The sequence below is a fragment of the Vanellus vanellus genome (genome assembly GCF_965231255.1).
Source record: "Vanellus vanellus genome assembly, chromosome: 4".
Classification (NCBI taxonomy): Eukaryota; Metazoa; Chordata; class Aves; order Charadriiformes; family Charadriidae; genus Vanellus; species Vanellus vanellus.
The window spans coordinates 19,246,295-19,262,773 of NC_138909.1; the positions used below are offsets into that span (position 1 = coordinate 19,246,295).

A 16,479-nucleotide genomic window follows, 5' to 3' on the forward strand; every position below is an offset into this window, starting at 1 on the left:
TTCCCAGGGCTGAAAGACAAATCAGGGATACCACAGACAATGGGGAGAAGGTTTTTTCTGCTTCTGCCACTCGAGTATTTCACTCTTCCTGCTACTGTGAGCTTCAGTTAGGTTAAGATTTAAGTCCAGCTTTTTATTTGGAAAAAAAAAAAACAAAACTTAAGCATTAGGGGAAGAGCAAATATTTTTCCAGTTCAGTAGCATATTTTAAGTTTCAGCTCTGTGTGCCTAGAACTCATGAAAGCCACCTCAGTGAGATTTAGGCCATGCATCCACACGTTTTGTGGAAGATTATGAAGTCCACAAGAAAAAATGAAATACTGTTTGAAAGCATGGAGTTACTGGTCTAGCTTACAAGCAGGAGTTCTGTTAGATTTTGGCAAGGAAAGCAAATGGATTTGTAAGGTTTTAAGACAAAGTCTCTGGAGACGGTATTTAGTAGCGTGTTCCTCTCTTACGCTGGCTACGAAACTTTGGTTTTCATGTTTTCTGGTTAATTTATTATGCATTCATTCTTCGTTTTATGCTAAGAGTTGATGATTGCTGTAGTTCAGTGATTTCTGCTCATGGACTCTGGTGTTGGAGGAAGTGGACTGGCTGAAGTAACAAAAAAATTATTCTACAATAAAAATGTAAGTCGCATGTCTAGGAGCAGACTTGACTTTCTTCTGGGATATTTGGAAAGCGTCCATGCTAAATTTAGAACTCCTCAGGCATCGGTACTGGAGAAAAAGCAGGAAGTCATACTCATTTCTGCTGTAGGTCACAGGGTTGTTGCCAGCTCCTCGTCCTGTGCAGTGACAAGGCTGTTGGCTGCACTGGGCCAGGCAGGTTAAAGTAATATCACACGTGCCTAGAATATTCACTGATGGTGCTGTAAGCAAGGTAAGTATTCTTCCTTCAAAAGATACCTAAGAGAAAGATCTTACTTATTCCAAAATCACAAACTAGTTCACAGATATTACGGATCACAGGATATTTACATAGTTTATAAGAAGGAATACCTTTTCCTGCTGAAAACTTAATTTCTACTATGCCAGATTTGACAAATTCCTATACTAAGATGCTTTTATAGTTAGCTAGGGGGAAAAATCTTGATATTTTGGTTCTCTTAACTTCAAATTAATCCTCAACTACTGGTATTCACCACCTTTGCTTTGTTTAACATTCCCTTTGAAGAAGTCACTATTATCATTGAGATATAAGCTTCCGAGACAACCTACTTAAGTTACAAAAGTGAACATAAAAAAGCAAGAGGAAAAATGAGAGAGGTTGAAATGCTGTACAAGGGTTTTGAAAAGCACCATGTATTATTCATTCAGAGGTCAGATATAGCATCTTTAGCCTACACTTCCAGGGAACTCTTGCTTGTTTTGGTCCTTAACTGACAGTCTCACTTCACCGCTCCCTAGCTACTCACACTTAACGGTATTTTTACAGCCGAGTAGAAATGCTGCTTACAGATAGAACTGCCACTGACTACTAAATGATAGTTTGCAGCTCCCAAGTCGTAAGGTTTTCCACCTGGCATACATGCTACATTTATCCTTGTACTTTAAGTGCAACTGCACATACGCTTTCCAAAACTATTCTGTGTCTCAACGTGAAAGAGGCTGATGGTGTATGTTTTACCTATTCTGGGTATGCCATTGTAAACACCAACACAAAACCCACACAATAAGTCTTAAGATAAATCAGTGCTGTTGGGGTGACTTTTTGTGTGTGTTTTAAATCAACTGAGCAATAACACAAAATTCAAACATAACTGCTTTTAAGCAGTTTTTTCAAAACCAAGTCATCGCTTTCTTTTGTTTCTAATCTTTTAGCTACAAGCAATTAAAAAAACCCCGATCTGTAGTTCAGAGTACTGAGGCAAAAACAGTGCCTGGAACTAGGTTCGTGCATGCATGGAGTATCATGACACAATCTTGCCTATTTGTGTGCTTTCTAGGGAAAATGAAACTTGCTGGTAGCAAAACATACTTTGATTGCATTGGAGGTTTTCTTTGTGTCTTTTTGAAAATCTAAAATACCCCGTTCATAAAGTTTTAAAAATTATTATTTTCAAGTTATGCAAGTATCAGGTGCAGTATAAGAGTCACTTCAGATTTGCTGGAATCTGTAGGAATTCATCAATTAATCTCTCTGAAGTAACTTCCTCAACTGCATTTTCCCAGAAGGAAGATGAGTATAGCAGTGCTGCCTGAAATGACTCTGAATTGTGTGTCCTTCCCCACTTCATTATCTGGGCAATGCACTTGCATTATCAGAGGTTTCCAAAGTGTTGTACCTACAGTAGATGTTAAATGGAAGCACACAACTTCTTTGTCAAAAAAACCCTGAATCAAAATAAAACAGCTCCCCCCAAAAAAACCTCAAAATATATGGTACATCTTTTTTTCTTTTTTTTATTTAAGCTTCCGCAGGTAGAGATTTCTTCTTGGCTGAGGTCATTAGTAGTGAGGAAAAAGGAAGTGGGTGATTTTTTTTTGTGCAACTACCTAGGTGGGGAGAGGGTGGATGTGGGATTTAGGTCATGCTGGTCTGAGCTGTTACGTTGAAGTTACATTGAACAAAAAGGTTTGAGTGAAGTCCTTTTCAGACAACTTCAGTTGTACCTAAGAGTACTTCAGGCATATTGCCTTGTAGCACTGTCTTAACTTTGAGATGATAGGTCTTTGCAAAAACATTACTTGGCCTTCATGATCCAGTTGTGCGGGTTGGTGAACTGGAAAAACATATCTATTGCAAAAATTATAAAAAGGAGAGAATGTGGCAGTGTCTCACCGTTTTAAGAGCATGTTGCTTGTTCTTTAGTGACTGAGAGGCTTAGAAGTCTTATTAATAGTAGTCTCTGCGTTTTTCTGTAGTCAAAATTTATTTAATGGCTTTGACTTTGTTTATCTAGCTTTTTGGCCCAAAAACCTTAAAACCAAACTTATCCTTGACATTGTGAAACATCTGTTATGCCAATTAAGTCGTGAATCCTCATCAAAAAGATACCTGAAAAAGTCTTTATGACCTTTTTAAACCCCTTCTCTTTGCTTTTTAAGCTTGCAAGTAAGGAAGTCATCTGTTAAATTAGCCTTGCAAAACTTATTATGGAAATTCATCAGTCCAGATTCTGCTCCCATCATATGTTATTGTTTGAGAATAATTTTCAATTTGCCCCTTAAATTACTGGCCATGTAACGGGCATGAACCATGTTAAGGTCTGTGTCTAGCTGTTCCCTCGGATTTTTCTGGATAAGCGCTGCAAATTACAAAGGCGGCAGTTTCTTCAGCCTGCTGTCTTAAAGTAGTTTTCTGTCTTTCTGAACGAGATTTCTTTCCAAGTTACATCCATTTATTTAGCCTCTCCGGAGTCTGCGGGCCTGCATCAGTGGAGGAACTGGGCTGGAGTCTTAGGTCAGATGTGAGTACCTGCTTGCAGCTGGACATGTGCGGCTGGCTCTGGTGGTGCTTCTGCTAGAGGAGATGGTAAATGGAGAAGCATGCTGCCCTGCAGACCTGTTATTGAAGCGCAGCATCAGTTTGGGTAGGAATGTTGGCATTAAAAAGCAAAACGAAAACAAAAACCCAGGGACTCAACGGTTCTGGATGTCCCGTGATTGCGCTTGGCCTTGGCCGTCAAAACGTTTTGTGAGTGGCACTTGGAGGCATCTGCATCATTCCCAAACCGACAGTGAGTATGAAGGTGGCATGAGGAAATCCTAGCTGGAGATTGTGCAGATGTCAGTGTCAGCCAGCAAATATGCACAGGGCTTAAATCGAGTTGTCTGTGGGGAGTACGATGTACTGTTCCCTGTAAAGGCTGTCAAACTGCTAGCGGGGATAGACAGCAACATGTAATATTTGATCTTCTATGCCCACAGTCCTCAGTGGAGCTGATCTCGTTTCAGTATTTCTTTGGCTTTATGGCTTTTTAACTCTTCTTCTTTGACCAACGTTGTATTTCTCCTTAAACTCTTCTCTTCAAAGTGGCAAGGACAGCCCTTGCTGCTGGGTGGCAGTTGTGGTTTAATGGTAGTTTACAGGCTGAAATACAGCTGACATGTGACTTATAGGGAAAAAAAAAAAAAAAAAAAAGGAGGAGGGGGGCAAAACATTACTCAGGGTGCAGAAAAGCCCAACTCCTTCAGGCGCTGGACGGTTAGCTTTGTAAGAGTCACTGCAGCTGGGACAGAGTGAAAGGGTGCACGCCCGTCCTCTCCAGGGCCAGCGGGTTTGGGGCACAAGGACTGATGGGCTGCAGTGGCAACTTACGGTAGAAATGACAGTTGCACACCTACCCAAGAGACAGGAGGGCTCCCTGGTGCAGTCAAATGGCCCTGACCAGTTTTGTTGTGGTTTTGGCACTGAAAAGAAATTTTCTGTGCGTGTCCTGAACAGTCTGTGATTTTAATCTCTCGAGCAAACGTTTCACCGTGTATTTGATATGGGTGTTGCAAGTCCATTTGTGGGCAGCAGTTTTGTTTGCCTATTGCACACTTTCCTGCTGGTGAAAGCGTCATTCAGTTTTTCAGTCTTAGGGTGCCGCAGGATGGCAGAACAGAGACTAAAGATGCCTGAAAACCTGTCCTCTTCAGGGAGAGACTCTAGTAGGGTCATGGGCTTCCTAGCGTGTCCTAACTCAGTGGCTGTGGGAATAAACTGCTGGGCAAAGCTGAAAGCAATCCTGACAAAAGTAAACCTTATGTTCTGTACCTCCAGAGCTGCACGTATTTTGGGGATACTTGTGTCCTTTAAAAACAATAGAGGTCCTTGTGCTGCCGCTGCAGACTTCTGCAGTACTTGTGCAGTCGTGCGTTTGCTTTCCTTTAAATTTTGTGCTGCGAAGAAGAAAGTGGTTTCTGCTAAGCCACCGGACCTGTGAAGAACAGCAGACAGTCACTGAACAGTGCCCTTCGGGCTTATGATAAATCCTCCTGGCAATTGCACTATGAATACTCATTGTATGTAAACCTGTATCAATTTCAAAGCCTCTTCAGGCTTATCTGAAAGAACTTCAGGAAGGGCTGTGAGTTGTTTGGCAAGGATAAGAGAGGTCCAAACTGGCTGTTGCAGATATTCTCTGATTCGCAAGTTAATTGAATTCCACTTTTGTCATCAGTTATCACTTTATAAAACTCAAGTTTCTGGAATGGGAGAAGCAAACGGATTTTGATTTGTTGCAATTGATCCATTGTAGAGAGAGGTTTTTGAATACTTTGTCCAGGTGGGATCTTGATTCGTTATGTTTTGTGGGAAGGTTTTTTACTGTGGTGCTCTCATGGGATATCGCAGCAGCTTTCTGCAGTAATCTGCTGGTTGAACGCTGCTTTTCTGTGCCTGCTGTTCACCACTTATTAAATTAAGAAGTAAATTAGGTGTTTGAGCTATCAAGTTAAGCTTGCTGGGAAGAAAAAGGGGAAAAGAGAGATTGCGTTTTGGCACTGTGAGTTCTGAAGCTTCCCGATCTCTTGCTGTGTGGTAGAAGTTCCCTGCTGTTTGCTCTCCCTTTCCCCTCCTCCTGCCTGCTGTGGGGGGCTTCTGCAAGCAAGATCCCAGCCCCTTGCCTTCATTCGTGTGACTTATCTGGCCGTGCCTCAGCTTCTGTTTGTCTCGAGGTGAGTAAGGTCAGATGCAGCTATCCGTGCATGATTTTCTGAAGAGAAGTCAAATCTTTGTCAAATGAGCGCTGCCTCAATGAGAGCCTTTTGTAGACATAGACAAATGAGGTTGCAGGGAAAAGAGAAGATTCCTCACCTGCTCTCGTCCCTCCAATGCAAATAGTGCAGCATATGGGAAACAGATGAGTGACCTTTCTGTGAGAGTGTGAAGGATGACACTTTTTGACTTGATTAAAGTGTTTGCTTGCTCTGCTGTTTACCTTGATCTGGGGAAGATCCCTCTGATGGGGCACTGTAGCTCGCTACCCTCTTCCTTTAACACAAGGATCGTCTCAGTGGCCTTTCCCTTTTCAGCGGTTATGCTGATTGCTGAACATTTCCATTGAATCTCTTGTTTATAGGCAAGAAGCTGCTCTTGGATGCACTTTGCTCATTTTAACTACTCAGCCCTTTGGTTATTTTTCATTCCGATTTCCTTTGATAGGAATGGTTGGGAAAGGATGTGTAAACGACATGTGCTTTCAAAACACATGCGTTGCTAGTAGATAAGCCGATCCATCGAAGTGAAGTGGTGTTCCCTGTGGCCAGGTGGCGAGTCAGTGCGTGGAAACAGTGCAGGTCCTGCTGCAGAGCATCCCCAGCACCTAATTCTGCCAGGGGCATGGGAAGGAGGGCCCTGCTGCTGCGTCCTCTCCCACCAGGCACAGCCTGGGCATGGGGCAGGTGGGTTCTGTCAGGGGGCATCGCCGCTCGCCCTGGCTGTGCAGTTACTCTCGTCCCCACGTGCCTGAGGAGCAGGAGGCGTTCACTGTGCTTGTCCCAGCCCCTGCGCCTTGCCCAGCGGTACCCACACTGCTGATGCGTGGTGTCGCACGTGTGCAGGAGGGTGTCCTGCCAGGAGCCGCTCAGTGCTTTTGCTGATACATTAAAAGCAGATTTATGTGTTTGCACAGGCTGCAATGTCTGCTGTTTGTTATATAACTGGCAAATACCAGCATTGCCTTCGTTTTGTGCTCTTCCCCAGAGCTTTGTTGTGCCTGGGCTCGGGAGCCTGGTTGAAGGCAGCTGTGGGCGCTGCTACGGCTGTTGCCTGGTTCCCTTCAGGTGGCACTGCTGGAGTGCCAGGGCACCAGCAAAGAGATGGCCTCCTTTCAGAGGTCCTCATCACACTTGCGCTCGGGAGTCCTGGCCCATGCCAGGTGGGCACGTATGTGGTGGTCACTGCCTGGGCTCCAGTGAAACGGGTGGGGGAAGTACAGGGGCAGTCCCTTGATCGAGGTCATCTGCAGACTTTTCCAGAAATCACCATGTTGTTCCTACTCAGCAGTACGTTCAAGGTTTTGTTCTGAACTGCGCAAGTTACAATTGTATGCTTTTCTATTTTTTAATATCAGTTGATGTTCCCACGAGCCCAAGAGCTGGCATTCAAGGGTCTGGTGTGTGATTCCTCCACTTAAAACCACCTCTGCTTTGCCCTCTCCAAGCTTAGGGCTTTGTACTGGCTTCTTTTTCTGCTGAAAGCACATGAGTTCGTAGAAGAACGTGAGCCATGAAACAAGAGGAATCCTGCCAGCTGAACGAGCACCACTGTTGAATGAGCTGTTTCACTTTCCTTCTTTCTAATCTTTCTTAGAATGTATCTTCTACTAAAGACTTGAAAAGAACAGGCTTTGTAGAAGTGCATTATTAACTGGCCTTCTGATGGGGCCTTTAATTCTTACTAGGATTTTATTGTTAATGGGCTTTCATGAAATTTATAGAACTGTTGGTAAGCCAGTGTTTAATGAGTGCATCTGTGTCTCATGTCAGTTGGTAAAAACAAAACAAACTCATGCTGCTTCCCTCTTTTTTTGTTGTAGCAAACCTTCCCCAGTGATGTCCACTCCATTGAAGAAATTTTGAAGGTAGGTGCTCTTAAATAATCAGTCTCTGTGGTTGCTTATATTTTGCATGCATTAAACTAGCGTGTGGGGAAAGAATGTCATTCTGTTTCTGTTCTGTCAGTGGATGTTGTAGTCACTAAAAGTGGTGTATTTTGGGATATGCCGTGGAGAAGTAAAGATAAAAGCTTCAGATACAGGTGGAGTTGGAAGACCAATAATGGTCTTCCTATCAGTATGTAAGTGTAATGCAGTGTGGTGCAGTTCAAGAGCAAGACTGACAAGTCACCTGAAACAGCCAGAGCTGCTCCTTTGTCGAGTCAGGGGGTTGCCATTATTGAGTGTGTTTCCTCCAAAGGGGCTGGACATGCTGCCTGCTGTCCATACTGCCAGCCCCAGCAGCATGGCCCTGAACAGGAGCACGCACCTGCATCCGTCCCACCTGCCTGCGCAGGGCACTGCTGCTGCACTGTTTCTTCTTCACTGTAATTATAGTCCATTCGTGCAAAGCTAAGGCAGCTCTGATGCAAAACCGTCTCCGTAACTTTGTGTTAGAGTCGGCTCTGTGAGCAGTGTGCAGGCTTCCAGTAGCTGGCTCTGAGTACATGTCACCCATTCACTGTGCAGGGTGTGAAAATGCACTGGGACCTTTAATAAAGGTCTTCAGTAAAAAACACTTTAATAAAGTAAGAAATGGCTGGTCGTTCTGATACTGAGAAGACAGTTCCTTGATGTCAAATGCTGTTCTGAGACACGGGAGTCCTAACAGGTGTTTGGTTTCTGTGATTCGCTTCCCTCACTGTTGCTTCAGGTTGCTTCAGATCCTGATGCCTTTATTGTTCTCGAGAAGCTGTTCTTGAGGCAGTGTTGTAGCTGAAAGGTAGTTGTGCACAGGTGCTCACTAGCTGCTGTGCACTGGTTGGTATTGCAGCACAAGTACTCCTCCTGGAAATACTGCATCATTTTGTGTTTCACAAGACATCCTGTCTTCTTGCCTTGTGTGCAACGCATAACACTATTTTTGTAGCAACCACAGGGAAGCACTGACAAATGCATGGAGAGGTGTAGTGCAGTATATTGAGGAGTTTATAATCTACGGAAAGATTGGAGAGCTAGTCAGTGAAGCGAGCAATGAGCTGAACAGTGGGAGGGGAGAAAAGAGAAGGCAAGGGTGGTAACAGTGCCATCAAATAGTCACTCAGGTTAGTTGTAGGCTGCTTCCAAGTTTTGCACAGAAACCCCTGCAGATTGCTCTAATCCCTTCTTATAGAGCCAAAGGTAGCAATGTGGTTTCATTCCCTATGTATCTTTGCATTTCATGTTGTTCCTAATAGATAAGGAAACTAGGGACACTCCTAAACTTTCATATTTGTGCCTTGTTGAAAAAACGGCACTTGTAAATTATGGCACAGTAGACTTTCACGCTTCAGTCTATTTCATGCCAAAAGTACAAAGATGCACTTTGTACCGACACGTTTCTCATAATTTTTTTTTTTAAGCCCCTGAGCAAACTGCGTGTGGTGCATGCTCATCATGAGATGTGTTCCGCACGAACATAATTCCTAACTTTCATTCACCTGTTAGTGATGGTGGGTGAGAGTGAGGGCAGGGGAACAGGGCAGGAGAATTCCTGAAGACATAGCACATCGGGCAGTCTCTTTCTTTGGTTTGAAACTACGTCCCAGAGCTCTGCGTCAAAGATGTCTTGGTCGGTCGGAGCAAAAGCCAATAGTCCAGGCAGAATAGCGTGGGGAACGGCTGGCAGTCAGCACTCTCTGGCTGACGTCCTCACATTATGTGAAAAGCCTTTTGGAGTGTTGTTGCTGTAAGGGGTTATAAGAACTTCTGTGAACAGGAAAGTCCTGTGCTTTGAGGAACCCCAGAACTACTCCTACAGGTTTTATTTACTTTTCCCTTTATTAACTGTGATAGCTGTAAGACTGAGGCCTAATCCTGCAAATACAATATGTACTTAACTCTCTACGAGCTTCACTAAGATTGCTCTTACTTGGGCAATGGGAGTATGCTTGCAGAAGAGGAGCAAGTCCTCTCCATGGTCTGGCTGCTGTGATCAAAGGAGGGTTTCTTGCTGTGGTACCAGCTCAGCTTTACAATCGGGTCAATAAGGACTTTATGGGAAGATCTGTATGAACCTCTTAAGCTTAAAAGCTCACCTGTGTGTATCAGCGAAAAATACTGTAAGCCGCTTCTCTCAATCTCTTTCCAGGAAATGACCCACTCATGGCCACCTCCCCTGACAGCTATTCATACGCCTAGTACAGCAGAGCCTTCCAAATTTCCATTCCCAACAAAGGTAAAACACCCTCTTTTTGCCAGGGTTTTTGATAAATTAGAGGAACTCTTTCCGGCTCTTGCATGTGTTTTCATCTGATGTTGTCCCTCTTTCATAGATAAAGGCTGTTAGGAGATATTATCTTTAGAAGTCAGATAAATTAAAGCACAATGGATCTTGAGTTGTATAACAGCTGCTTGCAATGTATCATTTTACTGAGAATTAGATCAGATTGTGCTTCTGAGTAATTGGTTTTGAGTGGGCTATATGGTAGTGTAACTGTCTTTCCTCTTTTTTATTTTTTTAAGCAAGATTTGTATTTTTAGAGTTGAAAGACGTTTGAGCCAGAGGGGGATGAATGAATTAATATTTCAATGACTTACACATTTGTTACAATTGTGGGCTTGAAATGTGACTGCTTTTCCGAAACATTTTAAGCATCTCATCTCTGTTGCCGCATAAAAACCATTTCATCTTTATTGCCAACAAAAATACTTGCTGACTGTGTTAAACAGAAGTGTTTGGCAGCTCTTATAATTTTTTTTTTAATATTTCTTCAAAAATGCACATACCACTGATGTGCTAGGAACGCATTTTTGGTGGCAGTAGCACGTATCACTTCTCTGTCCATCTTAAGCTATGTCAGGCCAGCTTAGACTATTGGACACTTCAAAGTCATACTTTGACAAGTTAGTCAAAGTATTTATTACAGTACGTAACCAATATGCTGCTATTAAGAGAGAGCTGATTTATTTTATTCTTAATTTGCACTTTGTCCTTTCTTTCTAAGAATCACAGCATGTTGGATCTGTAGCACAGAATCAGAGTAAGTAGAAATCCAAAGAAAACGCACTTAATGTGTGTATTGACAGATAGTTGTGTGTTGTGTGCTATACGTTGAAGTGAACATCAAATGTTTACATTGATTAAGGAATTTAATTCAACGTTGAACAGTGATGAATTTAGAAAATGCTTAAGAAATTGCATACACTCATTACCTAGAAACTAAGACAGCAGTTCAACAGAGAGCAAGCAGTATTTCGTTAGGAAACCCTGTTTGGAGTGATGAATAATCTTAATGGCAAACAATTGCATTCTGGAAGAAGGTGACTTTCTAATCTGATGCTCAGAGACCATAGGTTAAAATACCTACTTTAGTGTGAGGCAAATAAAAGCAACTGATTCATTTTTGATTTACAGAACAGTATGAAGCACCTTCAAAAACGTTGCCTATTTCTCAGCCGAGAACATCGTAAGTAACCAGACTCAGTTCCCATCTCTACTGTGCAGTTATTTAAATGACCCTGGAATGAATTACAGTTTGGCTTACTTGATGATTCTGAAGATTAAGGCTTTACCAGTCTGATTTTTCTCAGAAAATTTCAATGCAGGGAATTTTCACCAACAGAAACATTACTGTTTCATGATTATAATGACTGTGTTAAAAACAAAACAAAGCTGAAGAAAAGAAACCCAACCATTAATGTACCTGATTTAAGGTTTTTTTCTCTTTTAATATTATTTAATATTATGCAGCTGTGGCTACATAATATCTTGTCACACTTAGTGCTATTCAAACTACTAATAATTTATTAAACTGACATAAATGATAAGGGATACAAAATGAATCTGATCTGTTCTGCATATAATTTTGAAGCTTGTGGGGGCTCGTAAAGCTACAGCTACCAAAACTGTGAAAACTAGGGGTGAAATTTTAAAGCAATTGTATGATAGAACTTTCTGCAGTTGTGCAAGGAAAAGTTTTCTAAAAAGTGTTGTCTTAATTCTGTTTTCATTTTTAAAAGCAAACAAACAGGCAAAAACTTAAATGTTGACTTTCTAAAAACCTCTATTTATATTCTAAGAATGTTAGCCTGTTGCAAAGTGGGGTGAAGATGAAGTTTCTAGAGCTCTTTTAAATAGTATTTATATATTTCTACTTTTCTTTATCTAGTTATTCTTTTTCCAATCATGTTACGTTTTCTTTCAGAAGAAAGCTTCTTAGAATTTGAGTCTCAGTGTAAGATGTTTATGCGTAATCACTGCAAAAGTTTTACAAGGCTAGGAAGGAGTGCCAACTAACAAATGAATCGGTCCAATAGAAAATTTTAAGTTGGTGGATAAAATAACTTGGTACTGTCCTTGTAGGTTAATAATTAATTAGGTTAATAATTATCTATTAATTAGGTTAATTACAGAAATTGCTTGAAGGTAGTTTTGTGTGGGCTGACATTAGTCTTTCAGGATTAACCTGGCCAAATTGGCAGCATTGATAGCCCTGAGTAACAAATAGAAATCTTTCCATGTCTGGAAAGCTAAGGCGTCCCTGGGCAAGGCAACTGCTGAACCATTAAATGCTTATCAGTCCATGTGATATATAAAGATCTCATGTTCCATGGAAGGCTGCAAACTACAGACCACAAAGCTTACTCCATGTGTTTTCCTTTTCCTTATCGTGAACAATTTAATTAAAAAACCCCCAAACTGGGCTAGTCACAACTAAGAGGAAGAGCATCTCTCCATCTTGTTTGAGATTGTAGAATTTTGCATTCAATCTCTGTAAGATCTGTAAAACAACCCTTTTTATACTGTTCCAGCATCATGCAGAGGAGCCCGCCCTCACTGGGAGCAATCAGCTACTCCCTTAATCCATTCTTTATTTTACTCCTCCTTCTTCCACCCCAGCTTGCTCCTCCTGAACAATTTCTGGCAATTTTCACTGCAGTATTAAAAATACTAGTTTCAACTGCAGCAGGCTCTGCCTTCCTCCTCAGCTACCCTACAACCATCATCTTTATTTCAACTGTTCTCAGCTGCTTGTAAAAATCCCCCTAGAACTGTAGTCAGTTTTCCAGGTGGCAGAGAGAGAAGAGGCTTTCACTGTAAACAAGAATCTGAAAATACTCCTTTCTTAGCCCAAAGGTCCAGAATTGTAAATATGGCATGGTACATAGCTCTGTCCTTAGCCAACATCCCCTCTCTGCTCGGCGTCCTTCTGGGTACTTCAGAGCCAGCACTCATCTGCCCAGGGACATGCATACCCACAATCGACGACGGCAGTTGAAGCAGGAGGAACAGGGTGGTTTAGGTTTACGTCCCAAATGGAATTAAGCAAGATTTGCCCAAGAACTTCCTCTACATCTTTCCCTCGAACTCATGCGTCCCTTCTTTTTTGTTTTGTTTTTGGTTTCATTTGCACAACAGGGCTTGTTTTCTTTGCTGTTTAACACACACGTGACTGTCTGAAAATTCAGCTGCCTAGAGTAGCTTGCATTACAAAGTGTAGCTGGCTGAAAACAAACAGCGTTTGTGCTGGTTAATTAGAAGTTGAAATCCCAGTGCCTCTGTGTGCCCAAATTAAGCATTCAGCTTTACAGAGCATGCAAGGGTTTCCCAGATGGCTTTCATTCTTGAATAGAGCCCCGAAGTTAGCACCTGGCTACACTGGAATGGAAGCAGCCCTTCTTTTAAGAGGGGAGATGCCAAGCTCTTTCTTGGTGATGCATCTTTAACCTGGCTGGCAGAGAGGGACCAGCCTGTGCTTTCAGTGGGGTTGTTTGGCAAGTGATGTTAATTTTAGTGCTGCTTCTCGCTAAAAGAGCTCTTTTTAAATAGCTTTACAGGGAGATTGATGGTGTGTATATAAGCTGCAAATGAACAGGTCCTGCGAATGAAAACTCGGCATCTATGAACTCCTGAGCTAATTAAAGCATTAAAATTATTAAAGCAGATTTATTTTCTTTAACTAGGCTATTTAACAATTTGTTGAAACCTTGTTTTGGGGAAACTGGTTTTGTCTATCCTTGTAGAAGTATGACTCATTTAAAGTTTTAGTGCTCTTCCTTCCTTGATCCTAAATTGAACTTAAGTAGTTGCAATGTTCTTTTATGCTGATTTGTTTTATTTACCAGCAGCTCAGGTGAAAAAGGTGATCCTTTTTATTACAAACAGTTAAATCAGATTTAAAAGATCTAGATAGAGTTTCCTTGCATTATTCTCTTAACCTCTAAAAGAAATGCATCTGTAGTCCACAATTCTTAAGGCAAAACAAAAAATGAAAACATTTTCAGAACTTTTTAGCATCCCTGGAAGTTTGTTCATTATCACCTTTGAAGGATTACTTTCTCTAATGGATTGGGGGAAAAAAAAAAAAGAATTCATTGAGATGCCAACAGACATTTGCCAAACTGCCCAGAAGTGTGGAGAGTGGCTGTATTGTTGCTACCCTTCCTTTTTTCCTATTTATGCCTCAGTGGACTAGCGGTGAGCTTCAGCTCTAGCCCACGTGCAAAGTTGGCACAGGCAGGATTGCTGCAGACTGCATGCCATTTGCCTTCTGTAGGAAATTCGGGGGCCTCATTTTCCAAGGTGGTGTCTCATAGTGATTCCTGTCAGTGTTTACTCTAAAGAAGAGGGAAGAGGTGACTTCCACTGAGAAGGTGTGTGAGGAACTGAGGCAGTGGAGGCTGGGAGATGGAGGAGGATAGTCACAGGGGAATGGCAAAGGCAAAATGCCTGAACAAAGAAAGCGCGTAGGTCATCATGAGTGTAATCAGACAGCGCCTTTGTGGCACTGAGAGCCTCTTCTGCATCAGAGAGAGGTACTTGGGAACTGTGGGGTCAGTACCTTTGCAGGAGGTGTCACCTATGCAGGAGGGGTTGGCTCCGTACTGGTAGACAAGGAGACCTTTGGGGTTTCTTCATGCTGTCCTGCTCCATGGGCAAGAGTAGATTCGTCCCTTCTGGTTTGTGGAATTATTTGTTTTGAGATCGTGCCAGCTTCAACCGTAAACACGGTCCTATTCCAATGAAAGTATCTCCATGCATGTCAACTGCTTTGGTATGAGTGTAAAAGAATTTATCTAGGTAGTGGGGATAGTACTTAAATAAGGGAATCACTTTTTTATTCAAAGTTTTTACTCCTCTTTTGTCATGGAATCATAAAAGCAAACTGCTCAGGGTCATTAGAGGTGACCCACAGGGCCATAAATCTTTTTCGCTTTGTTCATAATTTGAAATGAAGGCTTAAAAGAGTGTGAAGGTTTCTGTAGTTTTCCTTCTCCTAACAAGCACCAGGAACACTCTCTCCCCACTTTTCCAAGGTGATGTGGTTCGCTGGGGATCTTTCATATTTGTTTTCATGCTATAAAATGTGTTGTCATGAAGGGTTGGAGGCTTATTTTTCTTATTTCTCACAGAGAGCCCTTAGATTGAAATGAGGCTGAAATAAACAGAGTTTTGACCTGATTGATTAGAACCCCTGTCTCGGTTCCTAAGCGTTTTATCCAGTTTTTGGACACTTCTGTAACTCTCTGGGTTGAGGAGTCAGTCTCCAGCTAGTTTCAAGATTTGAACCACCGTACACTTGAATAACAAGAGTTTTGCCCGTCTGCTTTCCAACTCCTTTTGGGGGTGCCTGCATGATTGCCAAAGTGGGGGATAACAGTTTGGGAGAACTTTGGGTCCCTCCCCACAAATCCTTCCCTTCCAGCCTTTTAAGGACCTCGGTAATGCATTGAAATTGCCAGCAGTAGTTAGCACCTGCATGTAGAGGACTACATTAGGCTTTTTGGAAACATTTGCGGGCAGCCTGCTCTCTACTCTAGCAATAGTAAAAAAGAGTTTGTGCCTCCCAACTTGTAAACCACTTTGAGTATCTGAACTGCTCAATGTTATGGTTACTGCTGAGATGTGCACAAGTGTGAAGTTCATTGTGTAGAGAAGAAATAGGAGAAAGGCTTGACCTTGGCATTTACTTATGTATGTGCGATAGGAAACTTCAGCAGCAAAAAGAGAACTCCTGTGACAGAAGAAATATTCACAGGCCCTCAGAGTGTGAACACGCACAGTTTCTGGTGCAAAGACGATGCTTTCTGCCCCTTGGGGAGCCAGTGGAGGCTAATAGCGTGCTAATTTCTTGCTGTACAAGGAGCAGATAGATTTCTTCCACGCCACCTTGCGGTCTTAGTGCCTAGGTAACTTTTCTTCGCTGTGTTAGTGTGCTAGGTAACCATTGTTGAGGAGCACTGCCCTCGTAGAACTTTGTCTCAGTTGCCTGTAGATGGCAGCCGATGACACTGACCTCCAATTGCGCAGCTCCTGAGATCGACTGGAAAGCACAGTAAAACGTTGAGGTTGTGTGTTGTCGTTTTATCATTCATTCGGGTAGTGAGAGGGTTTAGCAGATTGAGCATGCCAAATGTTCAAAAAGGATGTGGGAGGTTGGTTTGTTTTGGCAAGTGCAAACCAAGTCTTTTTCAGTGTCTGCTGCTTGAAAATGTGTCTGCCTTGGCTGATATTTATCTTCTGGTTGTCTTTCAGAATGCTCCAGGACGACCTGCAGCTCAGTGATAGTGAAGAGAGTGGTGACGACCAAGTCAGTTTTAGATGTTTTATACACTAGGCACACAGACATCCCTTTCAATCACCACAACTTGTTGCGTTGCTCCGAGTTCCTTACGCTAACCTTTCCTCCCCCTCTCCTCTTTGTTTTTGTGAACAAAACAGGTTGTTGAAAAGCCACCTTCTTCACTTGCTCCTCCAAGGTACAGGTTTGTTCCCAAACTACTAGCTAGACCAAATAAGGAGGAAAACCAAAACTACTTTTTGTATATGGGGTAGATAGGTAAGGGTTCCTGGTTTCTCTTGTAGACACAGGCTTTTGTTTCTAGCTGCCTGAAGCTGCTTTTGAAAA

At 42.3% G+C, this 16,479-nt stretch overlaps 2 protein-coding genes across 2 annotated transcripts in view; both read left to right on the forward strand.

Moving 5' to 3' along the window:
- Nucleotides 1-16,479, forward strand: part of LOC309671545 (kelch-like protein 8) — a gene marked incomplete at its 5' end in the record, with an annotated part of 659,404 nt that overhangs the window by 478,986 nt on the left and 163,939 nt on the right. The window lies entirely within an intron of this gene.
- Nucleotides 3,198-16,479, forward strand: part of LOC309671209 (AF4/FMR2 family member 1-like) — a gene marked incomplete at its 5' end in the record, with an annotated part of 39,304 nt that continues 26,022 nt past the window's right edge. Inside the window, 5 exons of the mRNA XM_082482414.1 lie at nucleotides 3,198-3,212; nucleotides 10,584-10,611; nucleotides 10,986-11,037; nucleotides 16,107-16,161; nucleotides 16,293-16,330. Coding sequence (XP_082338540.1) covers nucleotides 3,198-3,212; nucleotides 10,584-10,611; nucleotides 10,986-11,037; nucleotides 16,107-16,161; nucleotides 16,293-16,330 — 188 coding nt within the window. The remainder of the gene's footprint in view (nucleotides 3,213-10,583; nucleotides 10,612-10,985; nucleotides 11,038-16,106; nucleotides 16,162-16,292; nucleotides 16,331-16,479) is intronic.